Source organism: Plecotus auritus (assembly GCF_963455305.1).
Source record: "Plecotus auritus genome assembly, chromosome: X".
NCBI classification, from domain to species: Eukaryota; Metazoa; Chordata; class Mammalia; order Chiroptera; family Vespertilionidae; genus Plecotus; species Plecotus auritus.
The window spans coordinates 56,377,315-56,401,293 of record NC_137784.1 but is presented as its reverse complement, the minus strand read 5'-3'; the positions used below and the strand labels follow the sequence as shown (position 1 = coordinate 56,401,293).

General features: G+C 40.7%; 2 protein-coding genes across 8 annotated transcripts in view; both read right to left on the bottom strand.

The window, feature by feature from the left end:
- The window catches only part of TAF1 (TATA-box binding protein associated factor 1), an 88,970-nt gene extending 76,627 nt beyond the window's left edge, over positions 1 to 12,343 (bottom strand). For 2 of the 5 annotated variants that reach the window (XM_080652399.1, XM_080652401.1), the window contains exons 1-14: positions 12,107 to 12,343; positions 10,986 to 11,100; positions 10,733 to 10,849; positions 6,999 to 7,118; positions 5,676 to 5,917; positions 5,061 to 5,279; positions 4,481 to 4,699; positions 3,923 to 4,130; positions 2,533 to 2,709; positions 2,044 to 2,171; positions 1,839 to 1,946; positions 1,545 to 1,718; positions 932 to 1,105; positions 600 to 704 (exon numbers count right to left, since the gene is read on the bottom strand). In XM_080652399.1, the coding sequence (XP_080508525.1) occupies positions 600 to 704; positions 932 to 1,105; positions 1,545 to 1,718; positions 1,839 to 1,946; positions 2,044 to 2,171; positions 2,533 to 2,709; positions 3,923 to 4,130; positions 4,481 to 4,699; positions 5,061 to 5,279; positions 5,676 to 5,917; positions 6,999 to 7,118; positions 10,733 to 10,849; positions 10,986 to 11,100; positions 12,107 to 12,286 (2,286 nt within the window). In that variant the 5' untranslated portion in view covers positions 12,287 to 12,343. Of the gene's footprint in view, positions 1 to 599; positions 705 to 931; positions 1,106 to 1,544; positions 1,719 to 1,838; positions 1,947 to 2,043; positions 2,172 to 2,532; positions 2,710 to 3,922; positions 4,131 to 4,480; positions 4,700 to 5,060; positions 5,280 to 5,675; positions 5,918 to 6,998; positions 7,122 to 10,732; positions 10,850 to 10,985; positions 11,101 to 12,106 lie in introns of all 5 variants that reach the window. The other 3 variants (XM_080652397.1, XM_080652398.1, XM_080652400.1) reach the window with 2 other exon arrangements.
- Positions 12,344 to 14,038: 1,695 nt separating this feature from the next.
- Positions 14,039 to 21,604, bottom strand: LOC308239632 (MRG/MORF4L-binding protein-like). 3 transcript variants are annotated; one of them, XM_080652402.1, is made up of 6 exons: positions 21,477 to 21,604; positions 20,739 to 20,827; positions 20,037 to 20,115; positions 19,276 to 19,353; positions 19,031 to 19,089; positions 14,039 to 16,305 (listed from the first exon to the last, which is right to left on the bottom strand). In XM_080652402.1, the coding sequence occupies exon 6, from the start codon at positions 15,300 to 15,302 to the stop codon at positions 14,724 to 14,726; it is 579 nt and encodes a 192-aa protein (XP_080508528.1). In that variant the 5' UTR covers positions 15,303 to 16,305; positions 19,031 to 19,089; positions 19,276 to 19,353; positions 20,037 to 20,115; positions 20,739 to 20,827; positions 21,477 to 21,604; the 3' UTR covers positions 14,039 to 14,723. The 3 variants fall into 3 exon arrangements, 2 of the variants coding, with proteins under 2 accessions (XP_080508528.1, XP_080508529.1); XR_013959756.1 differs by lacking the exon at positions 14,039 to 16,305 and adding an exon at positions 20,258 to 20,367 and having other exon boundaries at positions 17,283 to 19,089; positions 21,477 to 21,547; XM_080652403.1 differs by lacking the exon at positions 20,739 to 20,827 and having other exon boundaries at positions 21,477 to 21,552.
- Positions 21,605 to 23,979: the final 2,375 nt, after the last annotated feature.

Below are 23,979 nucleotides of genomic sequence, written 5' to 3'. Positions count from 1 at the left end.
TATGTGGTTGAGGACTATAAGGTTCAGGTGTGGTTCAATACTCAAAATGACAACTAATACAATTAAAACATACCAATTTGACAAACAAAATTAACTACAGTAAATGATCAATCCAAGGTTGATTTGCCTGTGCCAACCAGATGCTTCTCTGGACTTCTTATCCAGTGTGTCTTTTCAAAAATCTATTTTAAATTTACCTTATGAATGGCATAATTAGGAGCCAGTTTTATTTTTTTTTAATATATTTTATTGATTTTTTTACAGAGAGGAAGGGAGAGGGATAGAGAGTTAGAAACATCGATGAGAGAGAAACATCGATCAGCTGCCTCCTGCACACCCCCTACCGGAGATGTGCCCGCAACCAAGGTACATGCCCTTGACCGGAATCGAACCTGGGACCCTTCAGTCCGCAGACCGACGCTCTATCCACTGAGCCAAACTGGCTAGGGCAGGAGCCAGTTATAATAAAAAGATCAAAACACTATTTGTATTATAATGATCTTCCCCATATTTGGTGTGAAAGTAGTTATCTGAGCTTACTAGCTACTCATTTTGTCAATTTCCTTAGGAAAGAATTATAACAGGAAAAAATTCCTCACCTGCAGCAACTGGCCAGGATGGAGAGAGCCCAGAAAAGGAGAGGTATGGCAGTAAACAGTTTCTCCATATTTACAATCTGGGGCCCCGGGATCTTTTCCAGGTTTCTATAAGGAACACAGAAGACCCAGTCACTACCACAGAATATAATCAATAAACCTGCAAAAATAATTCATGAGCATGGCATTTTACTAATATTACAAACTATAAAAAGATACCATTCTTTGTTCTCAAAAAATTTATAGTATAAAAAAGACAAAATATATGTTCACAGATTATCACTAGATATCTAACTACAGCTGTATTAATAAAGATTTTCTGAGCAGAGACTCACCCGCTTATAATAGTTTTTTATCTTGGTTGCCATGCCAACCTGCATCATTAATGGTCCATTTTCCTCACTGTATTCTGCTAGAATAAGATCTCCATCTTTGCCTGTGAGGTCCTGAGGTGTGCGCATAAAAAACATCTCTCCACCACCTGAAGCTTGCCTCTCTTGTTCTCTCATCTGCCCAGAACAAAGAGATACAGTCCAGCTCCTCATAGAATACACATTGACGTAGTTCATTCCAAGACAATGACACCAAGAACAATTTACCTTGCCTTCTCAATTTCATTGAAAAAAAATTTCAAACACATGAACATTTATTATCCCACATCCTAGATACAAATGTTTATATTTTGCCATGTTTTACCTGTAACTATCTCTCTACAGATTTTGCTGAACCATTTTTGAAAGTTGCAGTCATCATGACACTTCACGCTTAAGTATTTTCACATGCATCTCCTAAGAATAAGGATATTCTCCTAAATACCGACAGCATTCTATCACATTTGAGAAAATAAACAATAATTCCCTAATATCATCTAATAGCCAGTCCATTTCCCCAATTAATACTTTAATGTTAACTTTTATAACTTTTTTTCTAACTAGGATTCAATCATACCTTAGCCTTCTTTTTTATGTGCTTTAGCAAGGGTTGGACTGAGTGGGGACCTGGCTGAGACAGTGCCCCAAAGGAGTACTTCTTCAGAGCTGGGCGATGGAATTGCCGGAGTTTGATGGGCCCCATATGGGTGGGAAAGAAGGGCTGCCGTAATTCCACAGCAGGAATTGAGTGCTAAGACAGAAAATACAAGGATTCAAATTAAATACTAACTCCAGCCTAGGCAAGATTGACTCATATGCCCCAACAAAACAAAGCAGTGGTTCCCATCATCCACAGAAAAAAAGCTTTTACCTGGATAATATTTCCTCCAAAAGTGCCTCGAAGACCCTGTTGCTTGGGGTAGTAATATTCATCATTGGAGAGATTCCATGGATCTTTAACTTCTGGCTGAGACATGTTCTAATGACAGGACATCAAATAAACCTTAGTCAGACTCCCCTTCTCCATTACCTTTCTTTGTTCTTCTAAATACTAACACCCTTTTCCCTTCACAGACCTGCTGTGGTTCCTCCTTGATGACTCCTGTTTTCCCTAAGAGAATTCGACTCTTCTTCAGAGATGACTCCTTTTTACTCTCCTTGGAGGGGGAGTTAGATGTGGCCTCTTCCTTCTCATCAGGAATTTCTGAGGATCAAACAATATCACTCTGGAGTTGCTATCTCTGAAGATTCACCTTTTCTACTGATGCCCTTGCAGTTCCAAACCAGATCTCTTACCCCACCCCAGACATTTCTACTCCATGATTCACTCTAACCAAACTATACTCCTGACATATCAAAAGTACTACTTTCCAACATTTCTACCTTATTGTTTTCCCTAAACAATACATAAATATCAGAAACTGACCACAACTTTGATCTCTCAAACTGCTACCTAGAAGCTTCTAGATTTGACCTTCCCAAAACTTTTGATTTATTCCTGCTCCTTGACATTAGCTGCAAGCTATCAATTATGAAGAGAACATTGGTCCCTGCCAGTATCATACCCAAAATGAGATTCTCATCATTGGGATCAAGTGTCAAAACAGGAGGCTCCAACAGCCGGGGCATGGCCTGAGCATCCCAAATGATGTTGTCCTCCCAACGTCCATACACCAGCTCCTCATTGTCAATGGGAAAAATGGAGTACCAAGGCTTATCATCATCCAGGGTGGCTGTAAAACCTAGTCAAAACAGAACACTCAATAGCAGACAAAACATTTATGTTCCTTTCAATCATGATTCTAGCAAAAGGAAAAGGAGCAAATGTTAGTAAAGTTAATCATGTGACTGAAAAGTTACTCGTGGTACTGAAAAGAAACATAATAGAGTGTATTTCTCATTTTAATAAAGTATTGCAGACAAAAAGTGTTCACTGCAGTATTTTTGTAATAGTCAAAATATGAATGACCAAATAAGGGACTGGTTAAATTATGGTAATAAATAATATGGTAAAATATGCTAACAATAATAGTAAATAAATTAGAAATATAATAATTTTTGGTAAATTATCAAAACATCCAAATAAGAATACTATACAACCAATAAAGTATTTAGACAGAATGAAAAGAAGGAAAAAACTATTTCCTAGATTTAAAAATAAGACATTTATTTTCCTCCAAATTATAAAAGTAATCCAGGTTAACTAAGAAAAATTTGGAAAATAGAGAAAGGTATAAAGAAGAAAAGTGAAGTTTGTGATATTACAAACCAGAAATGACCACTATGAACCCCATAGTATATATTCTTTTAGTCAGCTTTCCACATTTATATAGTTTCTTTTCATTTACACAAACAGGATATTCAATATATTACTTCATACTTTTTGCATTTAAAATGAGCTTCCCATGTCATTAAACATTTTTGTGAAGAACTTTGAATGACATAGAATGTTTATGTTAAGAGAAAAGCACAGCATACAAAACTGTACCTACAGAGATAAGTTTACCTACATACACAGAAGACAGAAAATCGAAAACAAAATACACCAGAAAGTTAAAAGGTGATCATCTCTGGATAGGATTACCAGTGATTTTTGATACTGTATTGCATTTTCAAAGTTTTCTACATGGCATACGATTTTTGTGCACATTTAAGGAAAGAAAACGCAAATTCTAGAATGATAAAGACAAAGGGGCTTTGGAAACAAAAATAGACTATAAAGATAAAGAATTATTATAGTTCAGAAAGATCTTTAACTTCAAAGTGGTTTTCATTTTTATAATGGTGATTCCCATCCTAGCTTATTAGTGTAAAAAAACTATTACAGACCAGAATCAGAGTTCAGATCCAAAACATTTCACTATACCTCAGCAGCAGCAAAGCTCACAGCTAAGCCCACATAGGATTATTGAGATGCAGGGCAGTGTGCTGGACACAGCTGGCAAGGAAGCATACCTTGCTGAACATTGTAAGCCATGGCATTTCTAGTCATGCTGGAAGGAAGCCAGCCTGCCAGGCTTGCACGCTGAGGTTTTGTCCCTTTGTGTTTGACATCCTCCCCATCCCAGATGATATCATCCTCCCAATGCAGTTGTGTCACCATCAGGAAGTTTTCATCAGCCAGAAGATCAGTGCCACTGCTTTCCTCAAATTTTCTAAAGTCCTGTAGAAGCAGGGAAGGAACAAATTACTGAATGGTCATGGGTCAAAGTTCCCACTCCAAATCCCACATCAGATACATCAAATATGGACCCTGACTTGAAAGAAAAACCTGATAATGAAGGAGTATCTGCCTCTTCCTATTCCTAGTCTAATATAGCACTCATTTCACAAACAGAATTCTTACAATGGGGCCTAGTTGCCAGGGTGATATACCATACCAAGCAAAAGGCTTAGACACATAAATTTCCCACCAAAGAAACCCTACCCAATATCTTCCCAATTGAAAAGTAAAGTAAAACTGATAGGACCTTTGTCACACTGATTCTTTTCTTACACACCAGTGTTGCTTACCTCTATCATTCTACCTTTTATCACAGGTTCATGTTCCATCTTTCTCAGTTTGAAGCCATAGTCAAACCCACTGCCATCTTCAGGGACACCCAGCATATCATACCATAGTCGGGCAGGCCCATAACGCCACTCAGCTACTCTTGGTTTGGTATCTGTCACTTTATCTATATCTCCAGTAGACTGGGAAAACTTGGACTCCACAGGAGCCATCATTGTGATCTGCAACAGATGAAGTAGAAAGAGAAGAGGCTTTCCTAACCACAGATGTCCTAAGAGGAGTCATAAGGATACTTCTTGAACAGAACTGGAGTTAGAATACAAACAATGAAGGTATATCATGGCACACTGCCTATCATTTAAACTTTCTTATTCACCAATGTGTATATTACCATTTGCCTCCCCCCAATACTTTTCTATTACAATAGAGAAGGGACAGCCACTGGGATTGAACCCATCATTACTCATTGATAATTAGCACAGGACTCAGCCTGCTAAGATGTTATATCCAATTTAGACATGAGCTAGGGTAAACTCTTTTGTCCCCTCATAAGTCTTAATCCCAGGTCTCTATTTTGCCTACTTCATCATCAGAGAGACACTGCTCTGGAGGTGGTGGTGGTGCATAGTCGTAGATCCATAAAGACTTCTGGTTGACTTCTGATTCTACTGAGCACTCCACCTCCTGAATATGCTCTTCCTGTATCAGCTCACGGTGCTTCTTTTTCCTCTTTCTCCGAGCACTCCGCCAAACAGATGGGACATTCTTTCCTGGTCCAAAAAGACGTAGGAAGCGTAACACCTAGAACACAGAACATTTTACTATATCAGAGATTCATGTCAGATAGAAAACAGCAGCATCTGGGTCTGGAAATTCCCTTGAGGGGTCTATTCAACCGTCAGAGAGGGATTAAGGAGTGCTGAATTCAGATTTATAACATCTATCCAAAAAGTAAAGAAGTGTCCCTTAATAATTTGGACTAGTTCTTCTAAGACAACAAAGACACTTTATAGTGAGAACTATATAAATCACATGTACTACACAATGTATACAACTTTTTTAAAAGACCTGATACAATGTCATTGAATAGGGAAACCTTTAAATCTTATCCATTCTATATTCAGCATTTTAACAACAGAATTCAGTATTTAGAAGAGGTCAGTGGTTTTTAATGTAGATATTCTCCATAGAAAGTACCTTCCCAGGCCGAAATTCTGGGAAAAGTTCTGTGACACTCGGCAACAGCTTGGTGGCATCATGCTGCATAATCCCAGCCAATGGTAGGGTCAGCTTTCCATCCTCAGATTCTGCCTGTGTTGCTTCCTGAGGTCCCATCTCAGATTCTGAGTCAGAGGAACTACTGAAGTCCACTTTCTCTGAGGCCAAAGAGGAAGGGGCAATGATGGAGGGCAAGATGATGCCTTCTCCATCTTCAGACACTGCAACAAGGAAGAAAAACCCCCTTGGCATGTAACTGTGAGCATATTTCCTCAAATTCAGCCAACACCAACTCCAGGTACTATGCATGGCTCAGTGGCAGGGGATATAGTTCCAAGCACCCAAATTACTAGCAGTATGCAACCCAGAAAATTCATTTCAACTCAGTATCCCCCAACTCACCTTGTACCTGGTACCCTAGGGTTGTGATGAGAGAAAACAAACACTATTACTACATTTACTACTTTCTGTAAGTATGTCAGGTTAAAGGATTATGACCAATAGCAAACTTATATAACACTTTAATACCAGTCAAACCTTACCATGTCCAGTTCAGGTACCCATAGCTGGAAAAATCTTTAAGTCCACAAGATAATGAAATTATTTAGCATAAAATAAGATCTATGACATAAAGTTAACCAATGCTATTTATTTAGCCTGCAGACTAAAAAGGAAATGACTTAAAGCTCTAATAGAAATTTAGGTTAACATAAACCTCAAAATACAGGAAGATCAAACACACTGCTCTTCCCAATCTACTGTTGCAGATATAGAAATAGGTGAGAGGATCCCTGAAGATCCTGCCTTTGAAATCTCTGAACCTGATAGCTAGCTCTATATGATCCATACACATTATAGGGTGCCTTCCCTATTTAACTATTTCTTTTCAAGAGACTCATCTAAACAAGTAGTTCCCAAATACCATTATGCAGATCAGTTGCTTCAGAAATTACTCTGGAAATGCCTTGAAATTCCTGGGGTCTACCCTAGATCTTCTAAATCACACTTTCCAGGGGAGAGTCAGAAATCTGTATTTTTAAAAAGACCTGCAGTGATTCTGACAGGCAGGCAGATTTGAGAACCACTGACCCAAACATTTTCTTGAATGCATGCTAAAATACTGCTGTCAAACGTTTTAAAAGTAAAACTTCCCTTTAATATGGAAATTTAAAAATTGTATGAATCACTTCTGGAAGTTATAGCCTTTCCCAGCAGCTTTATTTTAACAGCCCCCTATGTGTGCCAAAGCTTGGATTTAGGGATGAACTTGTTACTTAGACAAAGTAGACTGTCTCTGCTTACCATCAGTAAGAGCATCCTGGTCCTTATCCTTCTTTAATGGTTCTGGGGGTGGAGGTGGAGGAGGCATCAACTTGTAATCAATGTCTTCACAATCAGCATCATAATCATCATCATCATATTCTACTAAAAACAAGGTGATCTCAATATCCAGAATGTCAGAAAATAACCCTGAACTCCCTTGTCACTCAAGATTTTAAAGTACCACATGAAGCACTATGCAAATTCCTTAAAAACACACAAAAGATGCAGCTTCTGCCTTCAGAAAGAGATAATGTGATATCACCAAATGCTATAACACTACATATAACTCATATTGGTGAGGGAGCTCACAAGAATTGCTTGAAATCTTTGCTCCTGCTCCTGATCAAATCCTATTTTATTTTTTATTTTCACCCTGATCGATCTCATAATTGAATTTAACATTCTCTGTTGGTTTCCTTAAAGATAGGACTTTCTTCTCACCTCCCAAATCTTTGACACATTTTTTCTGTCTACCTTCTGCAGTTTATTATTCTCTGCAATGGCATCACTCAACACTTGGTCCTGAACACTCTACTTTTATTTCTCTACACACTGTCCATTCCCTTATCTCAATAATCACCTTTTCCAGATTTAACCCAAATCTATGTCTTGCCCTGACATATCCCTTGTACAATTGCAACACATGTTCTGCTGCCTAAAGAACCTTCCCACTCAGATATTCAAACTGCATCTCATATCACATTGAAATATCCTTCACCTCTTTTAAAATCCCTTTGGTTATTATCAATACCACCTCCATCCTCATTTCTTGAGCTTATAATTTTAGTCTCCTTCACCAATCTCTTACCAACACACCTTTTCTAATCAATCATTAATGTCATTATAGCAATGTCCATTTATTGAGCTCCCATAATGTGCTAGGTATTTATAGCCATTTTATCTATAATCCTCCCAATAATGCAACAATGTAGAATTATTCTGAGATATAGAAGTTAAGCAATTTAGGATCATATGGTTTTAAGTGACAAAGTCAGAATTCAAGTCTGGTTTAACAACAGAGCCTATACTCTTTTAAACACATTTTCTCACTCACCAAGCCCACTGATCTTTTATCAGCAACTCTCAAGCTTGAACCTGCCTATCATTTTCTGATACTGTCACTCTACTCTAGTCCTGGATACATCTAGCCTGCAAGAACAATCTCCAAGTAACTCTGCCCCTTTAGCCTTTTTCTAACCAAATCCCCAAAATATCAACCATCACTTTTCATTTTCACTTAGGAAGGCGACTAACATTAACAGAGATCTAACATGACACTGTATTATGTAGGTGCTTTCACACCACTGATAATGATCTTAAATTTCCCCACCAAAAGCCCTATTAATGAGGTAGGTATTATCACCTTTATTGCAGACAGAAAAACTGAGGGATTATAACAAATGGTTAAGTCCAAACCTCGGAGAATAAGCAACTTTCCCAGGGGCAAACTAAATATGGAGTTGGGATTTGAACCTATGATATGCTGACTCCAAAGTCCATTTTCTTTTCATTATACCACCCTACCTCTTACCTAACAATCTATGTTGGTTCACAATCCTTTAGGGCAGTGGTCGGCAAACTGCGGCTCACAAGCCGCAGTTTGCCGCTCTGTTGACTAATGAGTTTGCCGACCACTGACCTAGACTCTCGGTTCCAATAATTACAGGCTGTTGTTGTTCCTGGTGATTAAGGCCCTATCCCAGTGGTCAGCAAACTCATTAGTCAACTGAGCGGCAAACCATGGCTCACAAGCCGCAAGTGGCTCGCGAGACGCAGTTTGCCGACCACTGCTTTAGGGCATCAATTCCCAAGTAATACATACAAAAAGGTGCCATCAAATTGCTCTATCCTTGGTTCTTGCTATTTGGCAGTGTTTTCCATCCCGTTCAAGAAAACCTGCTAGTCAAATTCCCACACACACAATTTCTATTTTCAAACCTTTAGACAAGCCATATTCCCAAACCAATATGCCCTGCTGCTTCCTCTCCATCAAACCTTGTCTTTCAGAATTTTACTTAAAATTCACCTTTGTGAATTTTCTAATGACCTCCACCCACTTCCAATTATTCCAAAGAAACACCCTTGGAAATCAAGCTGTGTGAAGAGGCCAATGCCAGGGAAGGAGGACGCTAAGAGCATAAAGGCATCCTCAGAGGACAAAGGAACTTAGAAAAGAACATGTCAGAGTACTAAGACTCTACCTAATGCAGCATCATCCTTTCCAGGTCAGCTCATAGAATCCAACTAGGAAACCCCCACCTACCCTCTTCCTTACCATCCCTAGCCAAGACAATAAATCCACCTGAAAAGTACAACATCCTCTAAAAATCAGCTACCACCTTTCCCTTAGCCTAAGTCAGGATGCTCAAAAATAAGTTATGGCCCAGCCAGTGTGGCTCAGTGGTTGAGCATCAACCTATGAACCAGGAGGTCACGGGTTCAATTCCCAATCAAGGCATATGTCTGGGTTGTGGGCTGGATCCCCAGTGTGGGGCATACAGGAGGCAGCTGATCAATGATTCTCTCTCATCATTGATGTTTCTATCTCTCTCTCCCTCTCCCTCCCTCTCTGAAATCAATAAAAATATCTATTTTTTAAATAACAATTATGCTATTTGACTTAGCTCTTTTGGCAGCTCCTCAAAACTAAATATAACACTCTATACAGAAACATGAGCTTGTAGCTGGTTTATGTCTTCTTATGAGGAATAACTTTGCTTTGCACTCATTTATCCCACCTTTCCCAAATGGTAACAATATCCCTGAAGGTAAGTCTGTATTTTCTAATTTTCTGGGTTACTCCTTCTGTCTGTGGTGCAGTTAATTCTCTTTATACAAGCAGCATTCAAATCCATTAACTGGCCCTGAAGAAACTAAATTCAAGTACCTACCAAGGTTTTATCTACATTTCTCAGCAGCCTGAAATCTAATTCAAAGAGGTGGACGAGTAACTTCATATAAAATTTTCAAGGAGGAAGAGGTAGTGTGAGGAAAGCATGAACTATGACCTAGGTTCTAGACCACAGAACTGAGCTCAAGGTCAGAATATGGATTTTATTATCTTTGTACCACACTGTCCATCACAGTTTATAGCACATGACAGGTGCTCAATCAAAGTTTAATAAACTGAGTTGCTGAATTAGTCCAGGGCTGCCACTAGCTAACTGTATAACTTTTGATAAAGTTCCACATTTTATTAAAGTTCTCTAATATTCAAGTTTTACTAATCTATGATGAGGTTAAGAATAAATAATCACTAAGACCCCTTCCAACTCTGACATGATTCTATAATGCAGCACATTACATATGTGGTAAGCATACAGGTAGTGATAAACATAAGTTGAGTCAATAAATACATGTGCTCATTTATATGACATTGTAGCCTTAATCCTTCCTTAAGGACAAAGACTGAGTTTAAATAGCATCTAAAACAGTGCCATGAATGCTTTAGTGACTAAAATACCAGATGATAAAAAGCAAAGTATTATCATCCTTACTTGGCATTCATCAAGAATTTGGGATCAATCAGTATGAGAAATAAAAGCCTGAGTATGGTTGACATACTCTGCCCCAGAATTGAGCTCAAAAAGGGAGAGAAGCAGAACAAAAGCACAGAGGGCAAGAACAATGACAGAAACCACGTATAGAAACAAATTGGACTACACAGCAAGAAAATGCACTGGAATGCTCTGATAATGACACCAAAGAATCACCTGAGTGGCAAAGGGGCTGCAAGCTCCCCATTGTCTGCTGGTATCTTCGACTTTCATCTTCTGCTACCTCACTGATGTCTGAATAGTCCACAGCATCTTCTGTGCTCCTGATCCATCCTATAAATAAAAGCGGGAGGATAGAGCTCAACAAATAGCAAGTAACTCTCTCTCCCTAGGTAATTCCCATTGAAAAGTACATGTATAGTAAGTGGCTAGCCTCCTCCCCCGCCTTGCTCCCCATGACCCACTTCACCTTCATCATTTACCAGAGCACCGTCATTCCCAGTCAATTCTTCATTTGCCGTGAGTTCAGTGATCAGGCTGCCCAGACCCAAAGCCCCCAAGCCTGCCAAGTGCTTCTTACACTCCTGAAAAAGGAAAGCACCAGAGTGGAAGACAAAAACTAAACTCAAGAGTCCCACACCACAAGGCTTATTGCCCTGGTCTGCATAGCTATAAATACACAAGAAAAATGACTATGCTGCATGCTAAAAGGAGCATCCATCACATTCAAGATTGCAAGGTAAATCTTCCTTCCACTAAACTCCACGCTGATCAGACCTTTATTAACATATGCCCAATTTCATCACCATGTTTTAAAGTAACATAAGAAAAGATAATTTAAAGAACCACCACCAAATCTAAATTAATGGAACAGTAGTTCTATGCATAAAAGCTAAGGCAACTGAGGTCATGTTGGATTATAGAAAACAAGGCAAGAACTTTTTTTTGCTAACTTATGTGTGTGCGTTGCAGGGGAGGAGGAATATTGGTACTTCCTCCAAGATAAAATGAACCTAAATACAAGTAACTGAGTTTCAGTTGGGCACGTGAAACAATTTCATGGATGTCAGGGAACACTGGGAAAACTACCCAAGGGGTGCACTGGGACCACAAAAGGTCTGCCCCAGATAGTTTGAACATTCACTGTCCTAAGAACTGGGGCCTGAACCACACGATCTGTTGCGGGTTCTGTTCAGTCCTCTGCCACTTCAGTGCAGCCATGACAGAAAGCAGGCAATTTCAAGAATCCCCAAGAAGGTTCTCATAGCAACGGTTTGAAAGCAACTTCACTAGAAGCTGAGCTGCTATTTTTCCTACTGCCTGGTCAGGAAAGTTATTTCCAAAGCCACCCACATCAGCACCCCTGAACTTACAGAGGCTTACCTACCATTCTCTCTGCTCCCCACCCTCGCCCAGAACTGAGCCCCGGACTCTTACGTTACTGCACGCTCTACTAGGCTGATATCTACTTGTTCCCTTTCCTCTAACACTACATTGCCCTCTGTTCTCGGGTCCTAAGCACCCTCTCTTCTCCACTTCCTCTCCTTAGTCGCACCACTCCCAGACCTACGCCCACGCCAATCCCCTCACATCGTCCAAGACGCTTTCCCCCTCCAGCTGCCCGGCTCCATTGATGTTGCCGAAAAGGAATCCAGTTAAAGAAAACGGGCCGCCCCCAGTAGAATCTTCATCGCTGTCCGTGTCTGACATGATGGCGGCCGTGGTACCCGCAGAGGCTGCGGGAACCAGCAAATCCCTGCTTGGACCCATGTACCGGATATACGAACATCAGTCGCCCAGAAGTGACTCAAGGTGCTCCCTGACCTTACCCGCCCCTACCGGAAACGGAATGAGGGGGTGGGGGGGAAACCCGGAAAGACCGGTTTTCCTACAAGAAAGTAGAATTGGTGTTACTACTTTACTAACGGCTTTTGATTCGACCATACACGATCAGGAGGCTGGATATGTAGGAAGCGATTGGCCAAGGAAAATGTTCGGTCCTGCCCCTTATATTTACCTGCGCAGGAGCATTCTCATTGCACCGAATCTTCCACCAATCGGAAGGAGTGGCCTGGGTCACGTGGCTACGTCAGGTCACACGTTAGACACGGAAGTAAGGATAAGAACCGGTGGTATTCGTGTGCTGTCCGCTACTTCACGGCTCAGTCCCAAAGAAAAATCGGCTGTAAATTGCACTGTGCCAGAGGTACCTTTGTAAGTTGGTGGTTTTTGACATTTCCCCACACAAATGGATTTTTACCTCCGTTTTATTCAGGGAAATGTGAAAGTAAAGCATAAGTAAAATGAGCAGCTGACCCTTTACCTAGATTCACAATTGTTAATATTTTGCCGGGTTTTTTTCTGAACCATTTGAAAGTGGGCTACAGATACCGTGATTCTTCACGCCTAAAAATAAGACATTTTCTTAACATAACCACATAAGCACTATCACATTTTTAAAAATTACCATTGCCCAGTTAGTTTGGCTCAGTGGATAGAGCACGGGCCCGCAGACCAGAGGGTCGGAGGTTCGATTCGGGTCAGGGGCAGGTACCTCGATTGCAGGCTCATCCCCAGCGGCCCTCGCCCTCCCCCGTTGCCTGAGGGAGGCAACCAACCCATAGATGTTTCTGTCTCTTCCCTGCCCACTCTAAAAATAAATGAAAAAATATCCTCGGGTGAGGATTAACGAAACATAAAAATTTTACCATTAATCCAATATAATTTAACATCCAGTCCATATTTAAATTTCCCCAATTGCCTCTAATTGGAACATTTTACATTTCGAGCCACTCAATCAAGGTTTCTGAATTGCACTTGGTTATCTCCCTTTAGTCTTAATCCAGCCTTTTTGTGTTGCATGACATTACATTTTTTTTAAGAATCCAGGCAAGTTGTTTTGAGAATATTCCATATTCTGAATTCCTCTGATTGTTTCTTCAAGTTGATTCAGGTTAAATATTTTACCAGCTACCGGAAGACACCAATATGGGTGATGCTAAATTTGATCACATAAAAAAAAAAAAATGGTTACCACCAAGGTCTTTCCATCCCAAAGGCACATTTTTTTTGTAATCAGTAAGTAAGTAATCTATGGGATGATACTTTGAGGTTGTGTGAATATTGTTTCCCATAGCCCTTGCACCCAGTGGGTTTTAGCATCTATTGATGATCTTTGCCTGAATCGATTATATCAGGAGAGTGCAAGAGGGTGATTTTTCTAATTCTTAGATTTATTAACTGGACTTTATGAGTAAAGAACTAACCCCTTTTATAACCTTCCTCACATCTTTAATGTGTTATAATCTAGCACCATCCTTTTCCTTTTTGATGCTCAAACTCTCCAAAATGTGTCCAATGGGAACCACTTCACTCTGGCTCCTATGCCCTTTCAACAGAACCCACTAGTTTTTGAGCACTTCTTAGTTTTTTGGCACAAGATGTTCAAAGCTTACTTTGTACATTCTCTGCCCAGGACCTGAAATAAACTATTTCTCTTTTTTTTTTTTTTTTTTTTTTTTTGCTTTCTGTGCTTTAATGCTCCACAGGCCCCCGGCCTGGCCATCAGCTCCTTTCAGGCCTCCCCTCCACTCACTCATTTGGTCTGTTTGCAAGTTACTCGGTAATACAAAAATAACCACAAATTCTCTGTGTCTGGCATATAAAAACTGAGCAAAAATTATCCCATCGTTCATTACCTTAAAACAAAACATATTGGAAAAAATACAACACAGGTTTTTAACTTCTGCAGTATTTTTTCATATAAAACACTAGTAAAATAGGCTTCTTAGAAATTAAATAGTGAAATATCAACCACATTATACACATCATTACAGTACAAGTGAATGAGGCCAAGCACCCAGCTGTGTCTCAGGCGCTGAGGGAGGGGCCGCTGCATGCGGCTTGTGTGGCCTTTCTCCTGAGGACGCAGTCACTTAAGCAAGCGCAGCGGACAGATGGTCCAGTGGGAAGACTGGTGCTCCTGGGCAGGCGGGGACAACAGCATTGCTGCTCATTCCTCCAGGTCTCTCTGGCATGCAGCTGTAGCTTGGGCCGCTGGTGCAAAGAGCAGCGGAACTGACACAAAGCACACTCCACCTAAGCTGTGATCCTGTTTCTAGGAGTGTGGGTGCCACAGAACCCCGGGCCCAGGGCGGGCAGCAGGGGCCAAGCACCTGACCCCTGCCAGCCCTTCTCTGAGGAGCATCTAAGTTCGGCGCCACTTGGCAGCACTTGAGGGGTTGCTGTTGGCGGTCAGGACCTTGTCGGTGACTCGGCTGCGCTTGCGCTTGTCCACCCCTTCCTTGGCCCCCAAGTCTGAGGAGTTCTTGTCTCTGTCTTTGCTGCACTTTTCGGTTGCTTTCCACAAGCTTCCTGAAGATGAAAAAACATCATCAGCCCCATTATGGGGGTCCATGTCTTCCTTCATTTCCTCTTCAATGGTCACTTTTCCTTCACGGACTTCTTGAATGATTTCTTCCAGGAGGACGAAGTTCCTCTCTGGATTCGGGAATGGAAGAATCTCAGACTCGTGCAGCGCCTGCATGTCATACATGGTGCTCAGGTGGTCCCAGATGACCTTGGACGGTACTTGCCTGCCGATATTCTGGCTGAACTTGTCCCTGATACAGATCATGTGGAAGTGCCGGTTCACACCGATGGGCTTGTGGCCCAGCATGGCGTGGAAGAGGCACACCTCCACCTCCGGGCTCCACACCACCATCTCCTCGGTGGGGCTAGTGGCCGCCTCCCCCGGCCCCTTGTCGCCCGCCTCGGCCTCCCCCATGGCCCGGCTCAGCGACGAGCCCCCGGCGGGAGCGGCGGGGCCACGGCTCTAAACTATTTCTCCAAGTGTTATATTGTAAATTAGAAGACGCCTTAATCAATAAGCCAAATTAATTTGGAGTCTTTTATTATTACGATAGCACTAGCGGGCTCAGAGTATATTGTCTCTGTCAAATTCTGGGCCCCAACATGGTAGAAGTCTTCCCTATTTATACTTTTTTCAGCTCTTTGTCTTCCAAATTTGGAACAAGACTTCCGGACCTTCTGAGAAAAAGTCCCGTGTGCTGGGACATGGCCGTGAGACCATGTCTCAAGGCCTGGCCTGGCACCAGCACTGACAACTCTGTCTGCGGTATAGTTTATGGCCTCTCTGGAATGGGAGTAGTCTTATTTTTCCCTATTATTTAAACAAGCAAATGTTTACAGAAGCCAGAATAGCAGGGTTAAAATTTCAAACAGTTTTTACACAAGATGGAGGTTACTATGCTTCATTGAGCCCTGGTTCCTTTTAGTGGGAAATGGTGTTTAGAAACTGGGGTATCATTGTTTGTATGCCCTCTCTGGAGACAGAGCTAAAAAATAATGAGTTTATACTAATATCTCCAAATCTAATACCACAAGGTTCTCCCTCACTTTTCCCTATTTCATATTCATATCTTGCTTTTCTTACAATGAAAATTCTGGTTCCCAACACCAATATATTTACTTATTTCAAAATTACAAGGCCCATACCACTCCAATAAACTTTAGTAGGTTCTTTTCCATTTTCTATCCTTCAAATACAAATGCTGAAAATATACTAAAAGTTACTTGAATCAGCCGAAACCGGTTTGGCTCAGTGGATAGAGCGTCAGCCTGCGGATTGAAGGGTCCCAGGTTCGATTCCGGTCAAGGGCATGTACCTTGGTTGCAGGCACATCCTCAGTAGGGGGTGTGCAGGAGGTGGCTGATCGATGTTTCTCTCTCATCGATGTTTCTAACTCTCTATCCCTCTCCCTTCCTCTCTGTAAAAAATCAATAAAATATATTTTAAAAAATAAATAAATAAATAAATAAAAGTTACTTGAATCATTTCCCCCCCTGTGGAGTTGTTGCTGTTTGTATTCAACTTTAGGATATTTTTATTACCCTTTTTATATAATTTTGTTTTTAAAGTATGTAAACCTTTACATGGTTCAGTCAAAAGTATATAAAAAGCTATTCCCAGAGAAGTTTTGCTCCCATGCCTATGCTCTGTAACACATTCCTACCCACTCCCTATAAGTAACCATATACAATGATTTCTGGTTTATCCTTCTTGGGTTTATTATTTTCTATTGTGGTGTAATTGACATAACATATTAGTTTCATGTGTACAACATATAGCCAAAAAGTAGAAACAATCCTATGTCCCTCAACTATGAGTAGATAAAATAGGGAAATCATAATGTAATATTATTCAGCAATAAAAGTAAATGAAGTATCCATATATGCTACAAAATGGATGAACCTTGAAATCATTATGCCAAATGAAGCAAGTTCCAAATGACCATATATTGTTTGATTCCATTTATATGAAATCTTCAGAAAAGACAAAGTAGATAAATGGTTGCCTAGGGCTGATGGGTAAGAACAGGGACTAACTGCATGAGGGGTCTCTTTGGGGTGATTGAAATGTTCTAAAACTGGACTTTAGTGATAGTTGCAGGACTCAATAAGTTTACTAAAAATCATTAAATTGTACTCTTGAAATGGGTGAATTTTACGATACGTAAATTATCTCAATAAAGCTATTTCCAAAACAAAACAAGTTTTCACTCTTCCTTACTAGTGCATTTAATAGTGCACCAGCACTATGTACAATTACCAGCCAGGATTAGTTAATTTTTATAGTAAACAGGAAGAATCTTTTCCTGAGATAACTGGGAGAGGCAAAGGACATTAAACAATATGTCTTATTTTTATGATCCAAGACCCTAGTACAGTACCTGTAACACAGTAGGAGCTTGATAATTGTTTATTGAATATAGTGTAATAAATGAGAAAAATCCCGTACAGTGAACTAACTGCTCCGTCGTCAGTGAAAACCAGAAAATGAAGCTAAATCCTAGAGATGAGTGGGGGTGAGGGGCAGGAACTAGAGAATCAATGTTAGCAGGGCAGCCAGTTCCATACACTGTCTGATGTAGAAAAAGAAGTACAGTTACACACAGGTACAGTGTTCAATATAGCAATTATAGTTATACTATTCTTTGCAAGTTGACAATCACCGCCTGGGGGTTGTCAGATTACCCGGCAAAGTGCTCCTCAAAACTCAAAATGAGGCAATAGACCCAGTAAAGTCAGAAAAGTGTATTACCATCCATTATGAATAATTTAAAAGTGATACCAGCATGTTTAGTCTTCATACAAATTCCTTTTAAGTATAAAAATCAAGATGTCAGTGTATGCTTAGGATCATCAAATCTCTCTCAGTCTTGTGGCTCACACCTCCTTTTATTAAAGGACACAAGTTTGCCCAAACCAAACCTAGGCTTACATTTGGGCACTTGCCAGGCAAGAAGAGCAGGAGGCACTATTAAATTAAAAGCTACTTAGCCGACCGGTGAGTGTAACTCAATGGTTGAGTGTTGACCTATGAACCAGGAAGGAGGTCATGGTTCAATTCCTGGTCAGGGCATATGTCTGGGCTGCAGGCTTGATTCCCAGTAGGGGGTGTGTAGGAGGCAGCCAAGAATGTTTCTCATAATTGATGTTTCTATCACTCTCCCTTCATCTCTGAAATCAATAAAAATAGATACTTTTTTTAAAGCCATTTAACCCATCTGGTGTGGTAATGATGGAGGAAAAACAAAACAACATTTGAGTACCTGGTGAGTGAAAAGGAAAACCAGAAGAAAAGCAGGAAGACTAGAGAGCTGACATAATATTTTATCTTCTATCAATACTTGATTTCTCCTTAGTTGTGGCCTGGCCAGGACAGGAAAGAACAGTGGTTGGTGGTGTTTCTTACAACTTTGATGGGACATACATATACTTAAACTTCCTCCAAATGGTTGAGACCAAACTGCAGAGCAGCCAAGTATGGACTCATGCCTTCAAAAGCTGAGTAACCTGGAGCCTAGGGTTTGCAGGAAAAGAGACAAGTGGCTCTGCTGGCATTGTTAAATGATGTCAAAAGAATCCCCCTTATTCTCCTTGCATTCAGTCCCTAAGTACCAATCCAAAAACTATAAGAGGACACACTTCTTGGTGTTCTTCTTTGTGGCAGGGTAAAGCACAGCCCAGTTTCCGAAAATACCTCATATACCCCATCCTGCATCAGGGCAGAACATTCCAGATACTTCACCTACTTAGGCAGGGGCATGCCTTGCTGAGGAATTATGGGCCCTAGGCTCTCTTCCTTCAGCTTCTTCACTATCTCAAGGTCACTCCACAAGTCCCTCTTGGTGCCTACCAGCAGAACAGGTACATTGGGGCAATGATGGGAGACCTCTGTGTGCCATTTACGCCTCACATTGGCATAAGAGGATGGGTTGCCAATAGAAAAACGAAAGACAAAGATATTGGTCTGGGGATAGGAGAGCGTTCTCAGTTGGTCATATTCTTCTTGATTAGCTGTGTCCCACAGGTACAGGCTGATGATTTGGCCATCCACAGATATCTGGGCACTAGGATTGTCAAAGACAGTAGGGATATATTCTTCAGGAAAGGCATTTGCTGTGTAACTGATGAGGAGGCAGGTCTTACCTACAGCCCCATCTCCCACAACCACACATTTGATCATCTGCATTCTTCCCTTTGGAGTCCTATGTATAAGAGAGAAATGAAGAATGTTCCCAGATGCTTGGTTAATTAAGGGAGCCTAAGGTTCATAAATATTTGTCTCTGAGGAGAAAGAGGAGGTGAGACCTTCCCCACCCCACCCCCACTGCCCATCCCCTTTACACCATAGAAAAATCAGCTGGGAAAGGTGGTATAGGGCAAGTTCTTACCATGGACTCCTAGAGGACAGGCTTCAGTAGGTCCTAAAAGCCTCCTCTGAAGTTGTGTGCAATCGTATATGTATGTACCTAAGTGAAATTTTTTGGAAAGAAGATCCAAAGCTGTTAATCAGACTCTTGAAAAGGGCTGTGAATCCAGAAAGATTAAAAACCATTCATATACATAGGTATTTATGCTACATTGTTGACATAAGATCTGAATATATTGTATCAAACATGCTAAAATAGAGTAGGTGCTCAATAAATGGTAACTAATTTTTTTTAAAAGTAGCCCTAACCAGTTTGGCTCAGTGAATAGAGCGTTGGCCTGCAGACTGAAGGGTCCCAGGTTCGATTCCGGTCAAGGGCATGTACCTTGGTTGCACGCACATCACCAGTAGGGGCTGTGCAGGAGGCAGCTGATCGATGTTTCTCTCTCATTGATGTTTCTAACTCTATCCCTCTCCCTTCCTGTCTGTGAAAAATCAATAAAATATATTTTTTAAAAAAGTATAGAAAGAAGATTCCCAAAGTTTAAACAAAAGAAACAAGACTCTCACTTTGGGTCTGTGGCTATAAATTCAGCAAAGAAACCTCTGTTCCTGAAAAACAGCAAAACTTACTACTGGAATGAAAGGTGAGCCAGTCAGAATCAGACATACAGAGAAGTGGTTAAGAGTGCAAGCTCTGCCCTAATCGGTTTTTCTCAGTAGATAGAGTGTCGGACTGGGGACCAAAGGGTCCCAGTTTTGAATCCAGTCAAGGGCACATACCTTGGTTGCAGGCTCCTCCCCAGCCCTGGTGGATGTGTTTCTCTCACATCGATATTTCTCTCTGTCTCTTCCACTCTCTCTAAAAATCAATGAAAAAATATCCTCGGGTAAGGATTAAAAAATAAATAATAAAATAAAACTTCTTTAAAGGGTTGGGAACTCTGAGAGAAGACTAGTAGTTTAGAAGAGAAAAGCAAAAAGGCAAATACTCCGTTCATCACCTATATGAGAAAAGCTTGTTTACTTCAGTTCCAGGATCCAGCACAATGCTGTGCCCTCTCCATCACGACCACTATCCATATTTCCAAATACTACTGTGGGCAATGAACTGCTGGAGGAATTCAAAAAAGGGTACACAAAAAGAAAAAGATTGCTAGAAGCTTACCGTCCTGTGGATAAAGGCAGGACTTATAAAAAGGCAAATAACAGTACACAGTAATGCACAGCTGGGGGGGTGGAGTTGCTATGGGGAAGCAAAGAGAAACTAAAATTTGAGATCCTGCTAGAGGCATTGTGTACCAGTAAAGTACTTGAACCCCCCATCTTCCCTTATTTTAACCTTGTAGTAGCACTGTCAAGTAGACATCAGAATAGTTCAGAGATCTTTAGGATGCCTCTAGGATTGGAAATTGGGAGAGGCCTGGAGAGGCAGACACCAGCACCCCAGAAGGCTTCCTTCCATGTTAGTAATTCACTGCTAACCTTGGAATTATAGTTTCTTCTAAATCTTCCTGTCTCATCTGACAGTATCCTTCTTCACATGTACAGTCTGCACAGCAGTCAATTTTCTCCTAGGTTGGACACATAATTTAGAAGACCCAATAACAGTGAAGACAAGAATGCAGCTCAAAGTACTACTGTTTGTAGCTCATTATCCAAGTTTCACCCTTTCAGCAAGTCTCAGTTTAATCCACTGGAAATCACTCTCTGAGACCAAAACAATTCAGCAGAAGACCCCCATTTTTATTTACTACTTTCTGCAACTTAGTTATTTTATAAATTGGGGGAGTTTTTTCACATTGAAGACTGATTTCTTTGGTTCAGGTGCAAAGAAGACTTCAGACAGCTGGGGCCTAAGGAAGCCCTGTGAACATTCCCCAATAGGGAGCCAGGAGTGACTAACCAGTGCCTGGCAACTTCACAAGAGACAATCCCAGGAACCCATCAGTAGCCACCACAAGCCCACTGGGCACATCCTTCACATCCCTCTCCCCAAGGGTGGTGGGTTCTGAGATTTCATCTGGACTCGAGCCTGGGACAGAGGGGTGCCCTACATTGAATTCACAAATAGAGTTGGCTCACCCTCCTCTGTTACACATACAGCCCATGCCACCCTCAGATCCCTTTCATCCAATGAGTGGCTCATATATTAAGGACCCAGGGACAGGGAAACTCGAGAGAAGAGCGGAGGTGGGCACCGCCTGGGGGTTGTCAGATTACCCAGCAAAGCGCTCCTTGTCCGGCGCGGTTCAACCGCCACTGCCAGTAGAGCCTCCCAGCGTCTCTCGCCCAACCCGGCAGCAGACTCAGCGCCACATCCGGATAGCCTAGCGACCAAGTCTCATCCTGTCATCGGAGGCCTCCTGGGAAGTGGAGTCCTGGGGCCATCCTCGCCGCCTGCAAGTCACAAGATCCTAAACTACACCTCCTGGTAATCGAGGATTACTTAGATCCTGACCCCAGGACCAGTTTCTTGGTTTGAGGGTCCCTTGGCCTCACCTTCCCCTTGGCAAAGTGAGTTCACCCCTTCCTCTCCAAGCCCCTGTTTTTCCTCAGGATCAATATTAACATAAAGAGGCAATCAGGAAACTGAGAAAAGTGTTAGGAAAAATGGAGGCGATAAAAGAAAATGAGGTAAGTGAACTAATTAGGGTCGCTCTCTGTCACCATATATTAGTTTGCATTTTCTAGACTTTTCTATAAATGAAATCATACAGTACGCACTTTTAAAAGAATATATTTTTATTGATCTTTTAGAGAGAGAATGGGAGACTGAAAGAGAAATGTGGATCAGCTGCCTCCTGCACGCCCCCTACTGGGGATCGAGCCCACAACCTGGGCATGTGCCCTGACCAGAATTGAAACTATAACCTCTGTGCATGGGAGGACACTTAACCAATTCAGCCAGGGCCAGTATGCACTTTTAATAACAGCTTTATTGAGATATAAATTCACATACCATACAACTCCGCCATTTAAATTGTACAATTCAGCCCAGCCAGCATGACTCAGTGGTTGAATATCGACCTATGAACCAGGAGGTCACGGTTAGTTTCCTGGTCAGGGCACATGCCCGGGTTTGTGGGCTCGATTCCTGTGGGGCGTGCAGAAGGAAGCCAATCAATGATTCTCTCTCATCATTGATGTTTCTATCTCTCTCTCCCTCTCTGAAATGAAAAATATATTTTTTAAATTAAAAAAATGTACAATTCAATGGGTTTTGGTATGTTATTTTTTTAAACTGTGGTAAATATATATAACAAAATTTGCTATTTTTACCGTTTTTAAGTGTAAAATTCAGTGGCATTAAGTACACTCACAATATTGTGGAACCATCCACTGTCTATTTCTAAAACTTTTTCATCACCCCAAAAGAAATTCTGTACCCATTAAGCAATAACTCATTCACTCCTTCCCATGGCTCCTGGAAACCAATCTTTAATCTACTTTCTGCCTTGATGAATTTGACTTTCCTGGCTATAATTCATCTATTGATGGACATTTGGATTGTTTCTAACTTTTGACTATTGTGAATAATGCTGCAATGGACCTTAGTGTACAAGAATCAGGTTTTGTTCATCTTCTCTATTTTTTTTCCTATTTCACTGATTTCCACTTTGTTCTTCATTATTTTTTCTTCTTATATTTCAAGTTTTACTTGTTGTTCTTCATTGTTTTGAGACCTTTCTGCTGATTTGATAATATAGCTGTTTAGTGCTTAAAAATTACCTGCTAACTACTGCTTTAGCAGAATGCCATAAATTTGTGCTTTCATTTTCATTCAGTTCAACATATTTGCTAATTACCCTTTTCACTTATTTTTTGACCCATGTGTTATCTAAAAGTGAATTATTTAGTTTTCAAGTAATTGAGGATTTCCCAGAGAACTTTCTGTTTCTGTTTTTGTTTTTCTGATAACCCACTACCATTGGTCCAGCCTACTTTCTGTTATTGATATGTGATTTCATTCCATGTTTTCAGAGAATATACATACATTGTTTGACTTGAATCCTTTTGAATTCATTGAGACTTGTTTTGTGGCCTAGAATATTTATCCTGGTAAATACCTCATATGCACTTGAAAAGAATGTGTACTTTGCTATTACTGGGTGGAATGTTCTATAAATGTAAACCAGGTCAATTTGGTTGATAGTGTTGTTCACTTCTACTATATCCTTGCTGATTTTATGCCTACTTGTTCTATCAATTATTGAAGTCTCTGACAAGCATTGTGGATTTGTCTATTTCTCCATGTAGTTTATCAGTTTTTGAGTCATGTATTTTGGAGCTCTTATATTAGGTGCACAAACAATTAGAATTATTATATTCTCCTCATTAATTCACCTCTTTATCATTATATCAACTTCTTTATTTATTAGTGTTATCATTACTCTGAAATCTACTTTGACCAATATTTTTTCAGTTTTTTTATTTCAAGAAAAAATGATTTTAAATATAATAATGTTACATGCAAAAAACATTAATATCTCAAGAAAAAAGATTTTTCCCTAACCGGTTTGGCTCAGTGAATAGAGTGTCGGCCTGCGGACTGAAGGGTCCCAGGTTCAATTCCGGTCAAGGGCATGTACCTTGGTTGCGGGCACATCAGTAGGGGATGTGAGGAGGCAGCTGATCCATGTTTCCCTCTCATCGATGTTTCTAACTCTCTATTTCTCTCCCTTCCTCTCTGTAAAAAAATCAATAAAATATATATTAAAAAAAA

Bases quoted from the DNA above. Each gene is read 5' to 3' on its own strand.
- LOC308239632 (XM_080652402.1), bottom strand. From the start codon at position 15,302: ATGGGGGAGGCCGAGGCGGGCGACAAGGGGCCGGGGGAGGCGGCCACT.